The sequence below is a fragment of the Neomonachus schauinslandi genome, chromosome 5, assembly GCF_002201575.2.
Source record: "Neomonachus schauinslandi chromosome 5, ASM220157v2, whole genome shotgun sequence".
In the NCBI taxonomy this organism is placed as follows: Eukaryota; Metazoa; Chordata; class Mammalia; order Carnivora; family Phocidae; genus Neomonachus; species Neomonachus schauinslandi.
The window spans coordinates 57278998-57295865 of NC_058407.1; the positions used below are offsets into that span (position 1 = coordinate 57278998).

General features: G+C 58.4%; 1 protein-coding gene across 1 annotated transcript in view; it reads right to left on the minus strand.

Moving 5' to 3' along the window:
- LRP1 (LDL receptor related protein 1) overlaps nt 1-16868 on the minus strand; it is a 79511-nt gene that overhangs the window by 26941 nt on the left and 35702 nt on the right. The window contains 22 exon segments of the mRNA XM_021687199.2: nt 10-136; nt 278-407; nt 614-748; nt 1004-1135; nt 2991-3125; nt 3506-3646; nt 3750-3899; nt 4096-4190; nt 4275-4449; nt 4692-4919; nt 5221-5352; nt 5574-5718; nt 5720-5819; nt 6465-6629; nt 6806-7010; nt 8234-8431; nt 8643-8888; nt 10001-10201; nt 10631-10813; nt 13768-13935; nt 15541-15621; nt 16067-16183. Of these exon segments, the coding sequence (XP_021542874.1) occupies nt 10-136; nt 278-407; nt 614-748; nt 1004-1135; nt 2991-3125; nt 3506-3646; nt 3750-3899; nt 4096-4190; nt 4275-4449; nt 4692-4919; nt 5221-5352; nt 5574-5718; nt 5720-5819; nt 6465-6629; nt 6806-7010; nt 8234-8431; nt 8643-8888; nt 10001-10201; nt 10631-10813; nt 13768-13935; nt 15541-15621; nt 16067-16183 (3389 nt within the window).

Genomic DNA, 16868 nt, shown 5'->3' on the forward strand with positions numbered 1-16868 from the left:
CACCCAAACCTGGTAGTCCACCGAGATGCCATTGGGCCAGCTGATGCTGACATTAACCAGCACGACTCGCTCAGTACCATCTAGCCGAGACCGCTCAATACGTGGATACTGGCCCCACTCAGTCCAGAACAGATACCTGTGGGGCGGAGGAGGTAGAAGTTGGGGGTCAGTCCCCAGACCATGGAGGAGAGAGGGTCTCGTCAGTGCGGGCTGTGCAGAGTGACCAGGCCAGACCCGAGCCAGGGTTGGGAAGTGGGCAGCCTGTCCAGCTTCTCACCCCTTCTCTGGGTGGACAGTGATGGCCCGGGGCTTATCCAGACCCTGGGAGATGACCACGTAGCGGAAAGAGCCATTGAGCCGGGCGACCTCGATGACATCAAAGCCCTGGTCGGTCCAGTAGATGTTGCCTAAGGAGGGAGTGGGTGGAGATTAGGGGGATTGGGTGGGACCGCATGTACCTGGTCCCTTTCCAGCCTCTAGATCCCTGCTGCTCCCCCATCTATTCTGGCTTACTTCTTCTCCTCAGACTGCTCCTGAGATCCCACATGCCCCCCACCAGGCCTCCACCTCACCTGGAGGCCCCCAGCCCACCCAGGACCCTCTCATGGCTCACCTGCAATCCAGTCCACAGCGATGCCCTCCACGCGGCCAATGCCATTGGTCACCACATCCTCGCGCCATGTCTGGTCTCGCTTAGCCCGGCTAATAGTGCTTAGGCCCATGTCCACCCAGTAAATGGTGTCATTTTCTGGAGGTAGAGGAGCCAACATGAGGATGTCCCACAAGGTGGGGGAAAAGTGGGGGGGGGGGGGTCAGAATAAAATGGTGTCAAAAGGGGGGTGAGGGCGGGGGGCGGGGAGGGGGCTTGGGAGGGAAGACAGAGCCTGAGGGGGAGGGTAGCTGTGTTGTCTCCCCCTCCAGCTGTGGTCAGGCAGCCTCTCATTGGGCTCCCACACCACCCCCAAGGTAATGTTCCACTCCCTCCTGCCACCAAATCACTCACCAGCATGGAAATCAATGCCGACAGCCAGGGACGTCCCTGACACTGGGACCAGGGCATCTGACTTGTCATTGGGATCCAAGGGGATTCCCCGGATTCCCTCATGCACAGAGTACAGGAGAAAGGAACCCACACCTGAAACACAAGGACACTCAGGCATGGGCCTCACTGACACCCGTTTAAGCTTGGGGTCTGTCACTCTCAAACCTATTGTTCTCTGCTTCTTTTTGGTATCTTCTCCCAGCCATCACTCCTCCCCGCTCCACACACAGATACACACACCTTAGCCTGAGGCCTGCAGCTTGGGCTGGGAGGTCACCTGGCTGATAGGGTGTGGGGGGTGGGAAAGGAGAGCAGCTCTGGGAAGAACCTGCAAGACTGCTAGCCCCCACTAGAGGGCAGAAGAGACCTGGATTTCTTCCTCCTGAAGGGGGCCCTTTAGTCCTGCTTCACTCAATGCAACTGCACCCTCAAAAGCTGTTAGGGAGAACCTGGGGAGGTTCAGACAAGACAATGGAACTAGATGACTCCTCAGTGAAGACTTCCGTCTTGGGTTGCTCTTCATCCTCCCCAGCTGGGCCTGTGCCATCCATACCCTCCTCTCTCAAACACCTAAAACTCAACATCCCTGATTCCTCACTCCTGAGCCAGTCTTATTCTGTTTTCCCATTTCTTCTTCTTCTTTTTTTTAAGATTTTAAAAAATTCTTTACTCATTTGAGAGAGAGAGAGAGACAGAGAGACAGAGAGCGAGAGAGAGCATGAGTCAGGGGGAGGGGCAGAGGGAGAGGGAGAAGCAGACTCCCTGATGAACAGGGAGCCTGATTCGGGACTCGATCCCAGGACCCCAGGACTATGACCTGAGCCGAAGGCAGACGCTTAACCGACTGAGCCACCCAGGTGCCCCTCTCTTCCCATTTCTTACGAGGCGCCACTATCAACATGAGCCAGAATCCTCCACTGCTTTTATCCCTTGATACAGTGCGCCCCAGATGAATCCCCCAGTAGGCTCTGGTTTCTCAGCCTCCGTGAAAAAAAGTCAAGGGAGTTTGGAGCAACCTCAAACATGAGAGTTTTCTTTTGAGAAAATATCTCAGTGCAGATCTGCATATTCAAGACTCTGAGAAGTTCTGCAGCAAAAAACACTTAAACTTTGTTCAACCCAGTGCTTCTTTCTGTAACATCTACCCACATCAAAGAGGGAGGTTCCCAGAGCGCACTTTGGGAAGTGCTGTCCTGGGGCAAATTCATAAATCAATCAGCAAGTTCTTGTGAAATGTCTGAGTCTCACCCCTTCTCTTCAACCCAGCTGCTAAGCCCCATCTCCTCACACTGGGCTCACGCTAACAGCCTCCTAACTGGTCTAACTGCCTCGGCTTCTCCCTCCCCCACCCAGCTGGCTCTCTGCCGCCAGGTTAATCTGCCCCAAACACCACTTTCCAGGCACTCCTTGCTGAGAACCACAGGAGGCCCGCCCTACCCCACAGCCCATCACCTAGGATTCCCCAGCCCCACTCTGCCCACCCCTCGGGCTTGGTGCCGCGGGGGTGGGGGCACGCTGCACACATCCTCCTCTTGCTCTGGACCCCGTGCCTCACTTGTCCTCTCTCCTTTGATCCACGCACTCAAATCCTACTTGTCCTACAGAACGCAGCTCGCAGCTCACCTCTTCCACGAAGCCGGCCCTGGCGCTGCGGCCGACATCTCTGTCTCCAAAACCCTCCCGCAGGCACTGGAGAGCCGCCTCACAGTCCAGTTTCCCCTCCGGGTTAGCCCCCTCTCTGGTTAAGACTGCGGCACAGGGACAGGGACTTCTGCCCCCTGGCTTCCCTGGCAGCACCCGACACGGTGGGGGCTTACTAAGCGCCTAACCCAGGAGGCACTTAATAATATGTGATAAATCCAGCCCTGTCCCCTGGGTGAGAGGCCGCAGGTGGGGCGGGAGGGTAGGAGGGGCAGGGCTGGGGGCCCGGACGCTGCCGGGCACTGACCCTCGCACGCTTGCTGGCCGCTCCGGAGGCTGTAGCCGGCGGTGCACATGCAGGAGCGGGTTGACTCGGATGTAGGCAGGCAGAGCTGGGAGCAGTCACCGTTGTTGACACTGCAGGGGTTGGTGCCCTCGTGGTCTGGGGAGGTGGGAGGCACAGAGAAAGAAAGGATTGAGGTGGCCCTCCCCGGGACCTGTGTCAGGCTTGCGCTGCCTGGGACAAGGACGGGGGGCCTTCACCCTGGATCTTGTGGGGGACAGGACGGTCACTGCCTTCACCCTGGATCTTGTGGGGGTCACCACCCAACCCCCACCCAGGTCTTTTGTCCCGGCAGAGGCCCCTGGCTCCTGTGACCAGGGTGGCTGTCAGCACATATGGTTACCTTTGTGAGAATGAGAAAGAGGAGCCCCTTTGGGTGCTGAGTGGAGTCTAACCCGTGCTCATTCCCATTCACCTCCTTGCCCAGGGATTCCTCTCTGTATCCCAGCCCCTGCCTGTGGCCCCGGCCCCAGTCTCACCCAACTGGATGCTCTCGTCGTAGACCCTCATGTGCATCACCAGTGTGGTGCTGTTCCGCAGGACCACGGACTCCGAGCCGTCAGCCTTGTTGCACGTGCCCATCTTCTCTGACACCTGATCTGCCCACCACAGCTTGTCCCCTGGGTAGGCAGGAGGGGATGAGACCCCGGGGAGGGCCCCACCCCCAGCCCAGCCCAGCCCGTCCTCTCCGCCCCGTCCCTGCCCCCACCCAGCAGCCCTCACCCATGATGGCCAGGGCAGTGGCCTTGCCCAGCTGGCTCCGCATGGCGTCGATGACCTCCAGCCCACTTCCATCCAGGTTGCAGCGGCTGATGGTGTGGTTGCCAGAGCTGATCCAATAGAGTTTGCTTTCAGGGAAGTCGATAGCCAGGCCTGAAAGAGGTGGGTGTCACTGCCAGGGAGCCTGGCCCCTGGGCTGGGGGCTGAAGGATGTGTGGTCTTGGGGAGGATGGTGAGGACACGCACTAAGCTAGGAGTTCGGGAGACAGAGGGGCAATCGAGGGACCCCGAGGATCTCCTGACTGAGGAATTAGGGAAGAGCTGTAGCACAGGCAAGGCAAGCTCGTACCCACAGGGCCCTTCTGGCCACTGAAGAGCAGGGTACGGTTGCTGCCGTCCATGTTGGCCATGCTGATGTTGTCCCCGTCAGTCCAGTAGAGCTTCCTGGGAGGGTGCAGGAAGGTGAAGTCAGACCCCTCTGCTCCTGCCCCACACCCCACGCTCCCCAACCCTGCGCCCTGGACTGACCCACGCAGCGGGTGGACCACCAGGCCGTGGGGCTGCTCCAGGCCCTGCACCACCGCATTCTTGAAGGAGCCGTCCAGCCGGGCCACATTGATCTGCTTCTTGTTAGTGTCGTAGCTTGTCCAGAACAGGTTTCGGGACACCCAGTCCACAGCCAGCCCGTGGGCATTTGGCAAGTCTGGGGGGCACGGCAGGGAGTTGGAGGTTGGGTGTTTGCGGGGCATAGGTCAGGAGGCTGGAGGAAGTGGGGGATTGGCCTGGTTTGGGGGGGCAATGGGGATCGGGAACCCAGGGTTGGAGCCCTGGGAAGGAGGAAGATTTGGAAAAGGAGTATCAGGACCAAGGGGACCAGGGATGGGAGGAAGGCCCGGGTGGGGGGGCGCCCACACCCACTGTGAGGGTCCAGGGCGAGGGCAGAACCTGCAGAGACGACAGTCTCCACGCCTGTGCCGTTGATGAAGGCCCGTTTGATGGCCTGTGTCCTCACATCGGACCAGTAGACGCGCTGCTCGCGGGCATCATAGTCCAGCACCGTGACATTGTCGATATCAGGCACCGTGAAGGAGATGATGTAGTTGTAGTAGGGGGCATCAAGGTCCACCCCCCGGATCTCCATCTGACGTGCGTACAGCAGGAACTTCTTAAACTCTGTGGGGCATGGGGCAGGTCACTGAGGGCAGCCCCCTACCTTCATGCTTCCCACCCACCCAAATGAGCGCCCCTCCTTCTTCTGGTTCCTTCCATCTGCAGTGGGCCGTTGGCTTGGGCCTCACCTCCCTGCCTGAGTTCCTGCATCTTCTTACAGTGGCTGTCTCTGGAGCCTCTCCCAGCAGCCCCCCGCTCCCCAGACTGGGACCGTCTACCTTCGCTTACAGCCGTGAGCCTGGTACCCGACCCCTTCCCTGCCGGCTTCAGTTCACCAGTGGCTCTTGAGGGAGGGGCCTCCTACCATAGCAGGTGGTGTTGTCCCTGTGGAGCTTCATGAGGTGGGGGCAGGCGCAGGAGACGGTCCGGTTGTAGTTGATGAGACAGAGGTGCGAGCAGGGGCCCCGGCCCCCATTGGCCTCACAAGGATTGGGAGCTGGGGTTGGGGGAGAGGAGAAGTGAGGGCATCCTGTGACTTGCTGGCCCCTACCTTTCTCACCTGGGCCACCCCCTCCTCACCCGCTCTCCCCCTCCCCGTTGCAGCATCGCCGCGGCTGGCCCATCCCCACCATCTCAGCACAGCCCCTCATGCTCTCATGGCCCCCTCTTTTCCCAAGGGCTTCTGCAGAGGCTGCCGGCCCCTCTCTGGCCCCTTACCCATGGGCTGCCGGGAGGGGTGGTACACCTGCAGATCAAAGGGCTGGGTATTGGTCCTCTGTACCACGGTGACATTGTGGCCGGTCCACTTGTTGGCCTTGGCCAGCGTGTTTGTCCGCCAGTCCGTCCAGTACACCTCCCCCCCCATACAGTGTCACTGCAAACGGGTGCGATAAGAACTCGTGTCCCCGAAGCACCTCCATGTGGCCGGAGCCGTCGTAACGGGCTGAGTAAATGGCGTCTGACCTGAGAGCGTGGTCGGGGCAGAGTGAGGATGCTGGCTGGGGCCAAGCCCTGGCCCTGGCCCGCCGCCCCCCCGCCAACAACCCCCGAACACACTGGAGCAGGCCTTCCTCCCAGGCCAACAATGTGGAGTGAGACCCAGGGTGGTTCGCCGTCTAGGATCCCAGCTCTCAGATCCCAATTCCCACGCCCTGAATCCCCTGGCTCACTCCTCCACAGGGCCACAGTTGGCACCTACGGGGCTTTGAGGAGGTTGGGAAAAGGCACCCGCTCTGAGCAGACCAATTAGAAGAAGTTTCCCCTTCCCCTGGGCAGATAAAGCCCCTGAGCAGAGTGCACAGATTTGTGAGTGAGGACAAGAGGTTGAATTTCAGCCTTGCCCATGCCTGGGCCAGCCCCCCCCACCACCCCCATGCAGGGTGACAGCCCTGCTTCCACCCTCTTCTTCCCACACCTCTTCCCCCCGCCCAGCCTCACTCACCCCTCACCTCAGTCCTCCCACCGGGCCCAGCCCTTGGCTGCCCCAGTTCTGACTCCAGCTGCCCAGGCCTTTTTACTACCAAGTCCTGAGACTCCCGACCCCACCCTATCCCTGGAGGGGAAGCGGGGGGCATGGAGGCCTCTGGGGACGTGGTGGGGGGCGCTGACCTGGCATCGATCCAGAGGATACGCTTCTCCAGGTAGTCCACGGTGAGCCCGTTGGGCCAGCCCCCCGAGCCTGTCTCCCGGTGGATGGTGCGGCGCCCAGCCCCACTCATGGAGGCGGCCTCGATGCGGGGCAGGCTGGCATCCCAGTCTGTCCAAAACAGGATCCTGGGGAATGGGGAGGGGGTCAGGGGGGCCAAGGTCGAGGGCCTGGAGCGGGGCTATTATAGTGGTAAAGGGCAGAGGGGGTGAATAGCATTTGAAGAGACAGGCGTCCCTGACCTGGCTGAATGAGGTTTCAGAGGGGACCATGGGGCCAGAATAGGGCTGGGCAGGGTCCTCACCCATCCCGTGGATCCAGCGCGATTGCCCTCGGGTGCTCAATGTCACCAGCCAGGAGGGTGGTCCGAAGGGTCCCATCTAGCTTGGCCACCTCAATCTGGTCCAGGTTACTCTCCACCCAGTAGATGTTACCTGCAATCCAGTCTACAGCCAGACCCTCGGGGGTGGCCAGGCCATACTGAATCACCACCTCGAAGCTAGTCAGGGCTGGTAAAGAGAAGGTCATGGGTGTGAAATCACAGTAGACCAGGCAGCCTGGATGACTCACCCTCCACCCTGACACTGCCAGTATCTCTGATGCACCCTGGCTTCACCTGGGGTTCACAGACCCCCCCTCCTACTCTCCTCACCCAGGCCCCCTGCCCCACCAGGAGGTCAGATAGGAGAGGAGAGGCCTAGTTTCTAGAACCCTGAAGAACGGGAGGTCACAGCTTTCTTCTGCTTGCAGCTCTGTGAAGGGCTAACCGATGGAAAGAGGTCAGAGCAGAGGGTGGAGGCTTTGGGGGATAGACATAGAGTCAATCTGAGGAGGACAGAACTTTCTAGAAGTCACTTCATAAACTGTCTTGAAGATTTATCCATGGAAATATATATATTTTTAATATATTTTTCCATGGAAATATATGTATATTTATATATATAATTATTTTTAGAACTGTTGCATAGTGTGAACATTATCACAATCTACTTAGCCATCCCCTTGTTGATGAACATTTGGGATGGTTCCAAGTTTTCTCTATTAGAAACAATACAAACTCCTCTAGTAAAATGTGCTTCTTTCAAGTCTTTGCTCAGATGTTGCCTTCTCAGGGCGCCTTCCTTGACCACCCAATTTAAAATGTCAATGCCCATTCTCCCTACCCCCACCCCACCTCCTTTCTTTATATCCACAGCACTATCCCCTTCTGCTATATTCCATGTTGTACCCATTTGTTTTGTTTATATCTGATGTTTCCCCTGGTGTGTAAGCTCCATGAGGGCAGACGTTTTGGCCTGTTTTGATCACTGCTGTCTCACCAGGGCTCCGTGTGTATGGCAGGTGCTCAATATGTGTGTTATAATGACAGATGTCTGTGATGGGTCAGGCTGCCTTTGGACAGAAGGCAGGATTCAGGTACCCCATCCCTAAATGGCTTTTTGCTTTTAAGCCTGCCGTTCTAGGATTTGGGGAGCTCCAGGCCATTCCAAAGAAAGGCTGATCATTTTGTTAATTATCAGGCTGGCAGCTCTGCTGACAATAATTACGGAGCGTCAGGAACTGAGACCCACAGCAAAATCTAACCCAATTAACGAGAGTGTGGGGGATGGGGGAGCTAAGGGCCTCGGCTTCCGGGCAGCCTGGATCTGGGTCTGCAGCTCTGAGTACCCAAGTGCCCCTTCTCTGCGCGCCACCCGCATCAGTCCTAGGCCCGCAGGAGGGGGGCGGTCACCTCCGTTGTCCAGCAGCTTCCCGCGGTAGATCTTGTCCTCCACCACATCTGTCCAGTAGAGGGCGCTCTGGCTGAGGTGGAAGTCCAGGGCGATGGTGTTGCGCAGGCCAGGCACCAGAACGCTGTAGTCCCCTTTGTGAAGGTCAATGCGCCGGATCTCATGGCGGTTGGAGAAGATGATGAATGGCTTGAAGGGGTCTGGGAGGGGTGGGAGATAGGGGTCAGCTTGGGGCTTGCTGCCTCAGAGCCACCCTGCCCAGGAGCAGGCGGGGTCTCTGCTGGCCCGGGGCCTGGTCATGGGTGGAAACCACAGCCTTTGGCATCTGGCAGCCCAAACCCAGCCAACGGCAGCTCAGGGGCCTGCCTCAGCCTGCCCAGCCTTCCCCGCCACCTTTCACCCGTATGTCACCTAGGCTGCGGCAGCTCTCGCCGTCCGGCTCCAGCACCCAGCCCTCGTAGCAGGAGCACTTCACGCTGAACTTGTTCTGGTCGCACTTCTGGCTGCACTTGAGGTGCTTGGCACAGTAGCTCTGGATCTGGCAGGTGTGGTTGTCGGGCCCCAGCTCCATGCCCAGCGGGCACGAGCACACAATGCCTTCACCAGGTGCCACCGAGCAGTTGTGGCTGCAGCCTCCGTTATTCAGAGAGCACTGGTCTGCAGGGTGGCCGGCAGGGGACAGGACCAGGGTCAGGAGCCGGGATGAGGCAGGACCACGGCCTGACTGGGCCCCAAGTCCTGGGCGGCCCAGACAGAGCCCCGGCTCCCTGCCCGTGGCATCCTTCTTTTGCATTTCTGGCCAAGCGTCTGTCCCACCACTTCCCAGGCTCCCTCAGAGCCAGGGTTGGGACCCTGGCACCCCCCACCGGGACCAGGAGGAGCACCCCCACATCACGGCAGCATCTGGTCTCCGTTTCCCTGTCCCTCCTTGAGCCCATGGCAGGTGGAGGGGGGCAGCTTTTTGCCTCTCTCGGAGAGCTGCCCTTTCCTTGATATCCCCTGATTTGGGTGTGCTCTGACACACCCTGAGAGCTGTCAGCCATTCTCCAGGCCAGCCCCAGCCTGCTTCCTCTCCCACTCCTCTCCCTGAGCGACAGACGCTCTGCCTCTGCAGGGGAGACAGGCGGTCTGCTCCGCTCCTCATCCCCACGTCACACCATGCAGCCCTCCCTGACCCCTATTTGTTCTGCTCCTTGAACGCACAGCCTCCTCGCCAACCCCCCCACCCCCGCTGTACAAGATCTAACCGTCCGTCCTTGGGAACCCAGTTAAATCCCTGCCTCCTCTGGGAAGCCTGCCCTGACCATATCAACCCGCAACCCTGGTGCCTTCATTTTTAAAGGCAGCTCCGCGCTGTTCCGCCAGGGGGGTGTGGGCAAGGGGCCACAGGAAGGGGTTGCACTGTACTCTCTCCACAACACTTTCATAGCCCTGTGACCTTAGTCCAGTTATTTAACCCCTCTGCCTCAGTTTTCTCATCTGGAAGATGGAGATGATAATTCCATCGGCCTCACAGGGCCGTCTGAGGGATTAATATGCTATAATAGTGTGGCGTGCTCGGCACAGCCTCTTGCCCAGGTGAGTCTGAACTCAACAAGGGTTGTTGGTAACTGCTCTGGGGGTGTCCTGTCCAGCAGCCGGCTTTCCCGCTCTGAGACCTCTCCCCACAGAGCCTGTCCTGCTCCACCGGCGCTGGCCCCGGCCCAGACACCTCACCCAGCCACCCTCCCTACTCCTGTCCTGGGGCCTCTCCGAGGCCTGGGCCTCACCACAGAGCTCGCCCTCATCCGAGCCATCTCCACAGTCGTCGTTGCCATCACACAGCTTGTCGAGGGGCAGGCAGACTGAGGTGTTGTTGGCGCAGGGGTGCGAGGGCGGCCTGCAGGCCAGGGACTCACAGTTCTCCTCATCCGAGTTATCCTCACAGTCACTGTCGCCATCACACACCCATGCTTTGCTGATGCATCGAGCTGAGGGGTGGGTATGGTATGAGGGGCCAGGCCGGGACAGGAGGGCTCTCCATGCCTTTCTTCCCAGACCCAGTGGGCTTCTCTAATAGGGCCGTGATTGTAATGCCTTGGGGTCCACTAGGAACCTTGAGGCCTTCTCTGTCAGATTCATATAGGCAACAGAAAAAGCAAGAATCTGCAGAGGATGCTGAAGCTCAAATCTGGTGGTGACAGTTTTGGTTCCCAGGGCCCTTAGTGCAGACCCTGACCCCTTCACCACTTCCGCCAGGCATCATGCACAAAATTCTGTTTGTGCCCTTTGCTTCACAGTGTTCCTCCCCCCACCCCTCCTAGCATAGCACTGTCTCCCTTGCCACTCCCCTGCTCTCAGTATGGTCTCCTCCTGTCCATATTGCCCCAGTCCAGGCTCCCACCCATCCTTCTTTTTACCAGAGTCCTTGCAGCCAAACTTGACATTGGGGTCACAGACGTGGGTCACTCCCTCACAGCTCTTTTCATCACTGGAGTCCATGCAGTCAGTGTCTCCATCACAGCGCCACCGTAGGGGAATGCACAGACTATCCAGCCGGCACTGGAACTCATCATTGTGGCAGCCGCCAGGAGGCCTCGTGGCTGCAGGGGACAGAGGGAGGGCATGGGGGCGGAGGGCCTCCAGGTCAGCCATTCCCATGTCTACCTTCCCAACCCCCCTCCTGTTCTGCCCAGTCCAGAGCTACGAGCTGAGGCAGGGATGGAGAGTTCTCTGAGCCCTGCTGACCCTTCTCAGAAGCTAACTTGGAGTCAGGAAGGTCACACCTCCCAGGACCCCAGCAAGCGGCTGGCTAGTCAATAATCTCTCTATTTTACACACCGGTGATCTATTGGCTAAGCAATTTGCTAGGCCAGAGCTCAAAGCACACCCCCCAACCCTTCGCCTAGCCTCTGTTTGACCCAGGAACTCCGCAAACACTTATTGAGCACCTCTGGTGTGCCGGGCACTGTTCCAGGTGCCAGTGTGAGCAAGACAAAGTCTTCACGCTCACGGAGCTCAAGTTCTAGCAGGGAGCGATCAAAGCCATGGAGACGAAGCTGGGTCAAGGCGAGAGAGGGGTGGGGATGCCACTGGGTAAGATGGCCAAGGAAGGCCTCCGAGCAGATGTTTGAACAGAGGCCTGACTGACGTGAGCCATGAGAATCCTGGGAGGTGCAGCTCAGGCAGAGGGAACAGCAGGTGCAAAGTCTCAGAGACAGGACCATGCGGGGCATATTCATAAAATGCCCAAAGTGTATTTGAGGCTGCGCGGCTGGAGTAGAGTGAAGGAGGAAATGAGTGGCAGGAACACAGGTCATCGAGGTGGTGGGAGCCCGGCAGGCTGGAGGGCAGGGCTGGGGAGTGATGTGACTCATGTGCTGCAGGCTCACTCGGGCTGCTGCACCGAGATCTGACTCAGGAGGCCGGGAAGCAGCAGGAGCGGCACCCGGAGGCACCCACCGGTGACGGTGCAGGAGCCCCACCTCCCTCTCACTCTGCTGTCTGCTTCCCACCCCACCCCCCCGCCCCCCACCGCCAATCGGTCAATGCCTGCATCTCGGCAGTGGCCTCCAAGCTGAGCTTCCTTCCTCGGGGGCCCCTGAACCTCTTTCTAATTGAATCCCCTTCTAGGATTGTCCTCTGAAAGCACCTTCCAGCTTCAAAGTCTTTCAGAGGCTCCAATGCCTGACTTTCACCCACTGATGTCATCTGCCCCCGTTGGGCACAGCCTCATTCCCGGCCGGCTCCTCCAGCCTGACGGGCCCCAAAAGGCAGAGGCGAAAGTGCTCGGTTTCACCCTCTACATCTTGCTGCTGGGTTCTCCACCCCTACCCACCTCCCATCTGAGGACCCTCCCTCCTGTCCCTTTGGCCACAGTCCAATCCCTCATCAGGGCCCTGTTCAGACCCCACCTCTTCCTAAATGGCCCCAGACCACTTTAGCTCACCACCACCGTTAACGGTCGCTACCAGTTACGACATGCCTGCTCCCACGGGCCAGGTCCCGTACATCCCCTCTCATTTCATGGAGGAGGAAGCCAAGGCTCAGAAGAAATGGCTTGTCCAAGTTCACCCAGCTTGTAGGTGAGGGGCAGAGTGTTTTTCCTGCCATACCACAGGCCTCGGGGCCCCCTTCTCAGAATCTCAAAGCACTATTACCTGTCCCACTCACCCAGCACTTCTGAGATGGCCCTTGAGACTTAGCGACTGTTTCCTGGGCCTCAGGTGACCGTCCCCACCCTCCCTCTCAGTCCTGGGCCCCTGGCGGGAGCTCGTGCAATCATACTACTCTCAATGGATGCACCTTCACTCTACAAGGCACAGGTTGTAAGTTGGAGGTCCAGGGGCCAGATAAGGCCTGCGGAAAGATTTTGGCCTGCAGTATTTTTAAAACTTTTAAAGTCCATTGCCAGTTGTTCTGGGTTGATTTGTGTTCCCTAAAAATATGCTGATGTCCTAACTCATAGTACCTGTGAATGTGGTCTTCTTTGGAAATAGGTCTTTGCAAATGATGGAGTTAAGATGAGGTCATTGGGGTGGAAAGAGGAAATCCAGACCCAGAGACAGGCACACACACAGGGAGAACACCATGGGAAGATGGAGGCAGAGACTGGGGTGAAGCATATACAAGCCAAGGAATCCCGAAGATTGCCTGCAAACATCACAAGCTAGGAGGGAGCCCTCGGTAGATTCTCCCTCACAGCCCTCAGAAGGAACCAACCCTGCCAACATTTTGGACTTGGGTTTCGAGCTTCTAGAACTGAGACGATAAATATCTGCTGTTTAAGCCACTCAGTTTGTGTACTTTGTTGTGGCAGGCATAGGGAGCTAATACACCAGTGTTTAGAAGTGGGTAGGTTTCACATAAAAACCTGCTTTTTCTGACTTCTCTTAAAGCCTGGGCAACCCTGGGTCTGCAGTCTTCCATGGAAACAATCAGCCAGAGCCAAGAAACAAACCTTCCTTGAGAGGGTCTGTGCCTTCCAGTAAACTCGGTTCCCACTGCCCCCTGGCTGGGCCCTGGAGGCTTGGGCCCTGAGGACCCTCACAGAGCCAATGCCTCTCTCCTTTGGTCCCCACTGTGCTCGTTCATCCTCACCCGCCCCACCCCCCCCAGCATCCTTTTTCAAGCTCCCAGCTCTCGAGCACAGGCTGTACACTGAACGCTTTTTGTGCATGATCTCACTGAACCCCCACATCAGCGCTGTGATGTGGGCGCTATTATTATCCCCACTTTGCAGATGACACTCACAGAGGCCCACAGAGATGAAGTAACTTGCTCAAGGCCACCCAGATAGTAAGTTGCAGAGCTGGAGCGCAAACCCAAGGCCACCCAACTGCAAAGCCCGTAATCTTAACAGCGTGTGACGACGGTTTGTTGACAATCTCTCTCCCTCCCTCACAACAGGCAACTCCTGAGGATAAGAGCCATGTCTGGGTTATCTCAGTTCCCAGATGGCAGTGGCACACGACGGGGGGAGGCACGGAGGGACGGAGGGACAGCTGAGTGACTGGCACGGACGGTCTTGCCGCGCCTGCTGCCCCCGCACACCCACCCTGGTTGGTGCAGTTGGCGTGGGTCTCGTCACTGTAGTCCCCGCAGTCGTTGTCCCCGTCACAGGTCCAGTGCTCGGGGATGCAGCGCCCGCTGTTACACTTGAATTGAGTGCTGGAGCAGGAGTGGCTGCAACCGGCCTCATCACTGTTGTCCCCACAGTCATTGTCTGGGGGGAGGCAAGAATGGCAGAAGCGAGGAGCAGGTCAGCAAGCGGCCTTCTCTGTGACCTCAGCTTGGGGCCCCCACGCCCGCCTCCCCATCCCAGCTCAGCCCACCCCACCCCCCCACTGAGAAAATAACAAACAGAAAAGACACAGAAACTGCATAGACTGCAGCATGCACCATGGCCCACACAGGAGGGGTGGGGAGAGGTGGGGGGGCCACGACGGCCCTTCCCTGAGTCTCGGAAGGCGGCGGGTCGGGGACTGGACACGTTCCTTTCCCCTTCTCCTTTCAGCAGGGTGTGGGAACAGGGCTCAGCTTGCTTTGGGGGAAAGGCAGAGACTTCTGTGGTTTGGGAGGGAGTGAGGTGGGTGGAGTGTAGGTGAGGTGTCCTGCTGGGGAGGGAAGGGCCTCATCAGGCCCCCCCGAGCGTGGGCACTGCTGGACCCCAGGCTCTGGGCACCCGGCTCACGGGGGGTTTGGTCTGAAGCTGCGAAGGCTCAGGGTCCACTTCTGGAAGGCATCTGAGGGTGACTGAATGAATGTCCTGCTTTCGAGGCCTTGTGGGTGGGGGTTACGGGACTTCCCTCCACATTTTCAGGACGCTTGAGAAAACTGGGGCATGGCTTCCTCCCTTGGGGTGTGTCCCTGCCTCTTTTCCACCTGGATTTGCTTGTCTCTCCTCCCCTCTGTGTCTTGGTCTTCTTGTTCCCACCTTTGTCATCTCCTCTCCTCTGCCCTGTCTACTTCTTGCCCGTCCACTGTCTTTCTCTGTCACCTCCTCTCTCCCTTCTCTTTCCCTTCACATCCTAGGAGCTCTCTGGAGAGGGGAGCTGCCTGGGGGTCCTGAGAGGCGGCCCGAGGCCGGCTCAGGCTCTGGGGTGATGGTGCATGTGCTTCTATGCACTGACCGGCAGGCTCAGGACAGGTCTTTTCGTCAGAGCCGTCCCCACAATCCTTCTCTGAAACACAGAAACCGCCAGGGCAACCATTGGCACACGAGACACAGCAAAGATGAGGGGCAACATGGCGTTGACCCAGTACATCCTCTCACACATTAGCCAGGGCTGGAGCCACTGGTACAACACGTCACAACACACAGACACGACCAGAGCCACCAGACGGCACACACATGACGATCCACTGGCCCCCATGGCTCGGGGCTGAAATCCCGTGGTCCGTGGCTGACTGCCAGGTGGGCTCCCGAGCCTGAAGCCGGAGCCTGGAGGGTGCACCAAGGACCCCAGGAGCTGGGGTTTGCAGGGGGAAGAGAGTTGGGCACTGGGCTCCCCTTGCTCTTTCCCTCTAGCCTTTCTCACTCATTTCTCCCTGGCCCCCAAGCCTCTGCCAGACAATGGGCCGCTCAGGCTCCGTCTGGGGAGGAATGGTGCTGATGGGTGACCAGGAGGGTCTCCCCTCGGTCCATACTGGTTTCCCCCATGGCATTTCTGGCTTGTCCTCATTGCTCCCAGCCGACCGAGTGGGGCTTCAGTGAATTGGAAGGAGGCCCCAGCTTGATTCTAAAACCCCTTTACCTCCCACCCAGGACCTGACTGTAGCTTCTAGCTTTCCTAGGAATCGGGGCAGGTTAAGGGGGACAAGCTCTTACCATTGTCACATCGCCAGTTGATGTTGATGCATCTGCCATTGTTGCAGGTAAACTGAGTCAGGGGGAAGCAGGTGGGATAGGCTGTCAGAGAGAAAGAACAGCTGAGTAGGGCCCTCAAGATTATACAGCATCAGAGCCCCAGGCAGGTGGGTGCGGGGTCCCTCGTGGAACCAGCAGCCATAGCCTGGCCAGTCAGGGGTGGGAAAGCTAAGTGGCGGGGGCTCAGCCTGGAGCTCTGCTCATTCTTCCCCATCCTTCTGAGCAATCCTTTCTCAAGCTTCTAGCTACCAACCATTCACCCTGCGCTGAGTGCTTTTCATGCAGGATCTCACTGAATCCCCACATCAGAGCTCTTATTATCCCCCATTTTGCAGGCAAAACTCACAGAGGCCACAGAGACGAAGTAACTTGCTCATGGCTACCTGGGGACTAAGGTTCAGGGGCCCTCCAGCACCCCTGCCCCAGTGCACGTTCTCCTGGGCTCCCCCTCCCCTGTGCCAGTCTCGCCTCCCTGCTGCCCCCTTACCACACGAGGCGGACTCATCGGAGCGGTCCCCACAGTCATCGTCCAGATCACACGTCCAGGAGATGGGGATGCAGCGGCCACTGGCACAGGAGAACTGGTTGGGTGGGCAGGTGCGAGCTGGGGACAGGGATGGGCGCGAGTGTTCATAGCCCTGTCCCCCTCTCAACTTCCTGTTCTTTCCTACTATCCTCTGCCTATCAGGAAGTCTTCCCAAGGGTCTCAAAGCCATTTCTCTTAGAGAAGCTCAAAGCCATCTATGTGTGGGGCGCCTGGATGGCTCAGTCGGTTAAGCGTCCGACTCTTGGTTTCGGCTCAGGTCGTGATCTCAGGGTCGTGGGATCGAGCCCCACGTTGGGCTCTGCGCTCAGCATGGAGTCCACTTGGGATTCTCTCCTTCCCTCTCCCTCTCCCTCTGCCCCTCCACCTGCTCACACTTGCTCTCTCTCTTAAATAAATAAATAAATAAATAAATAAATATCTTAAAAAAAAAAAAACAACCAACAGCCATGTGGTCTGACACCCCATCTGCTTCACCCCATTTCTCTGGTGTCCTCCAAGGAGAAGATCCACCCTCCTTGCTCCTGTCTCTAATCTGAAGCCACGCTCTGTTCCCTGAAACCTCAGCCCTCAGAGCCAACCCCGTTCTTCTGGGCACAGGGAGAGCACTCCTCTCCCGCTCGCAGCCCCGTCCTCTTGGCCCTAATACCCCGTGCTCCTTTCTTTCCCGAGGCCGCTCTGTCTTCCCAAGCCTGGCTGCCCCCCGCCCCCACCTCCCCCTCCCTGCCTGCGGGGCACCCTGTGC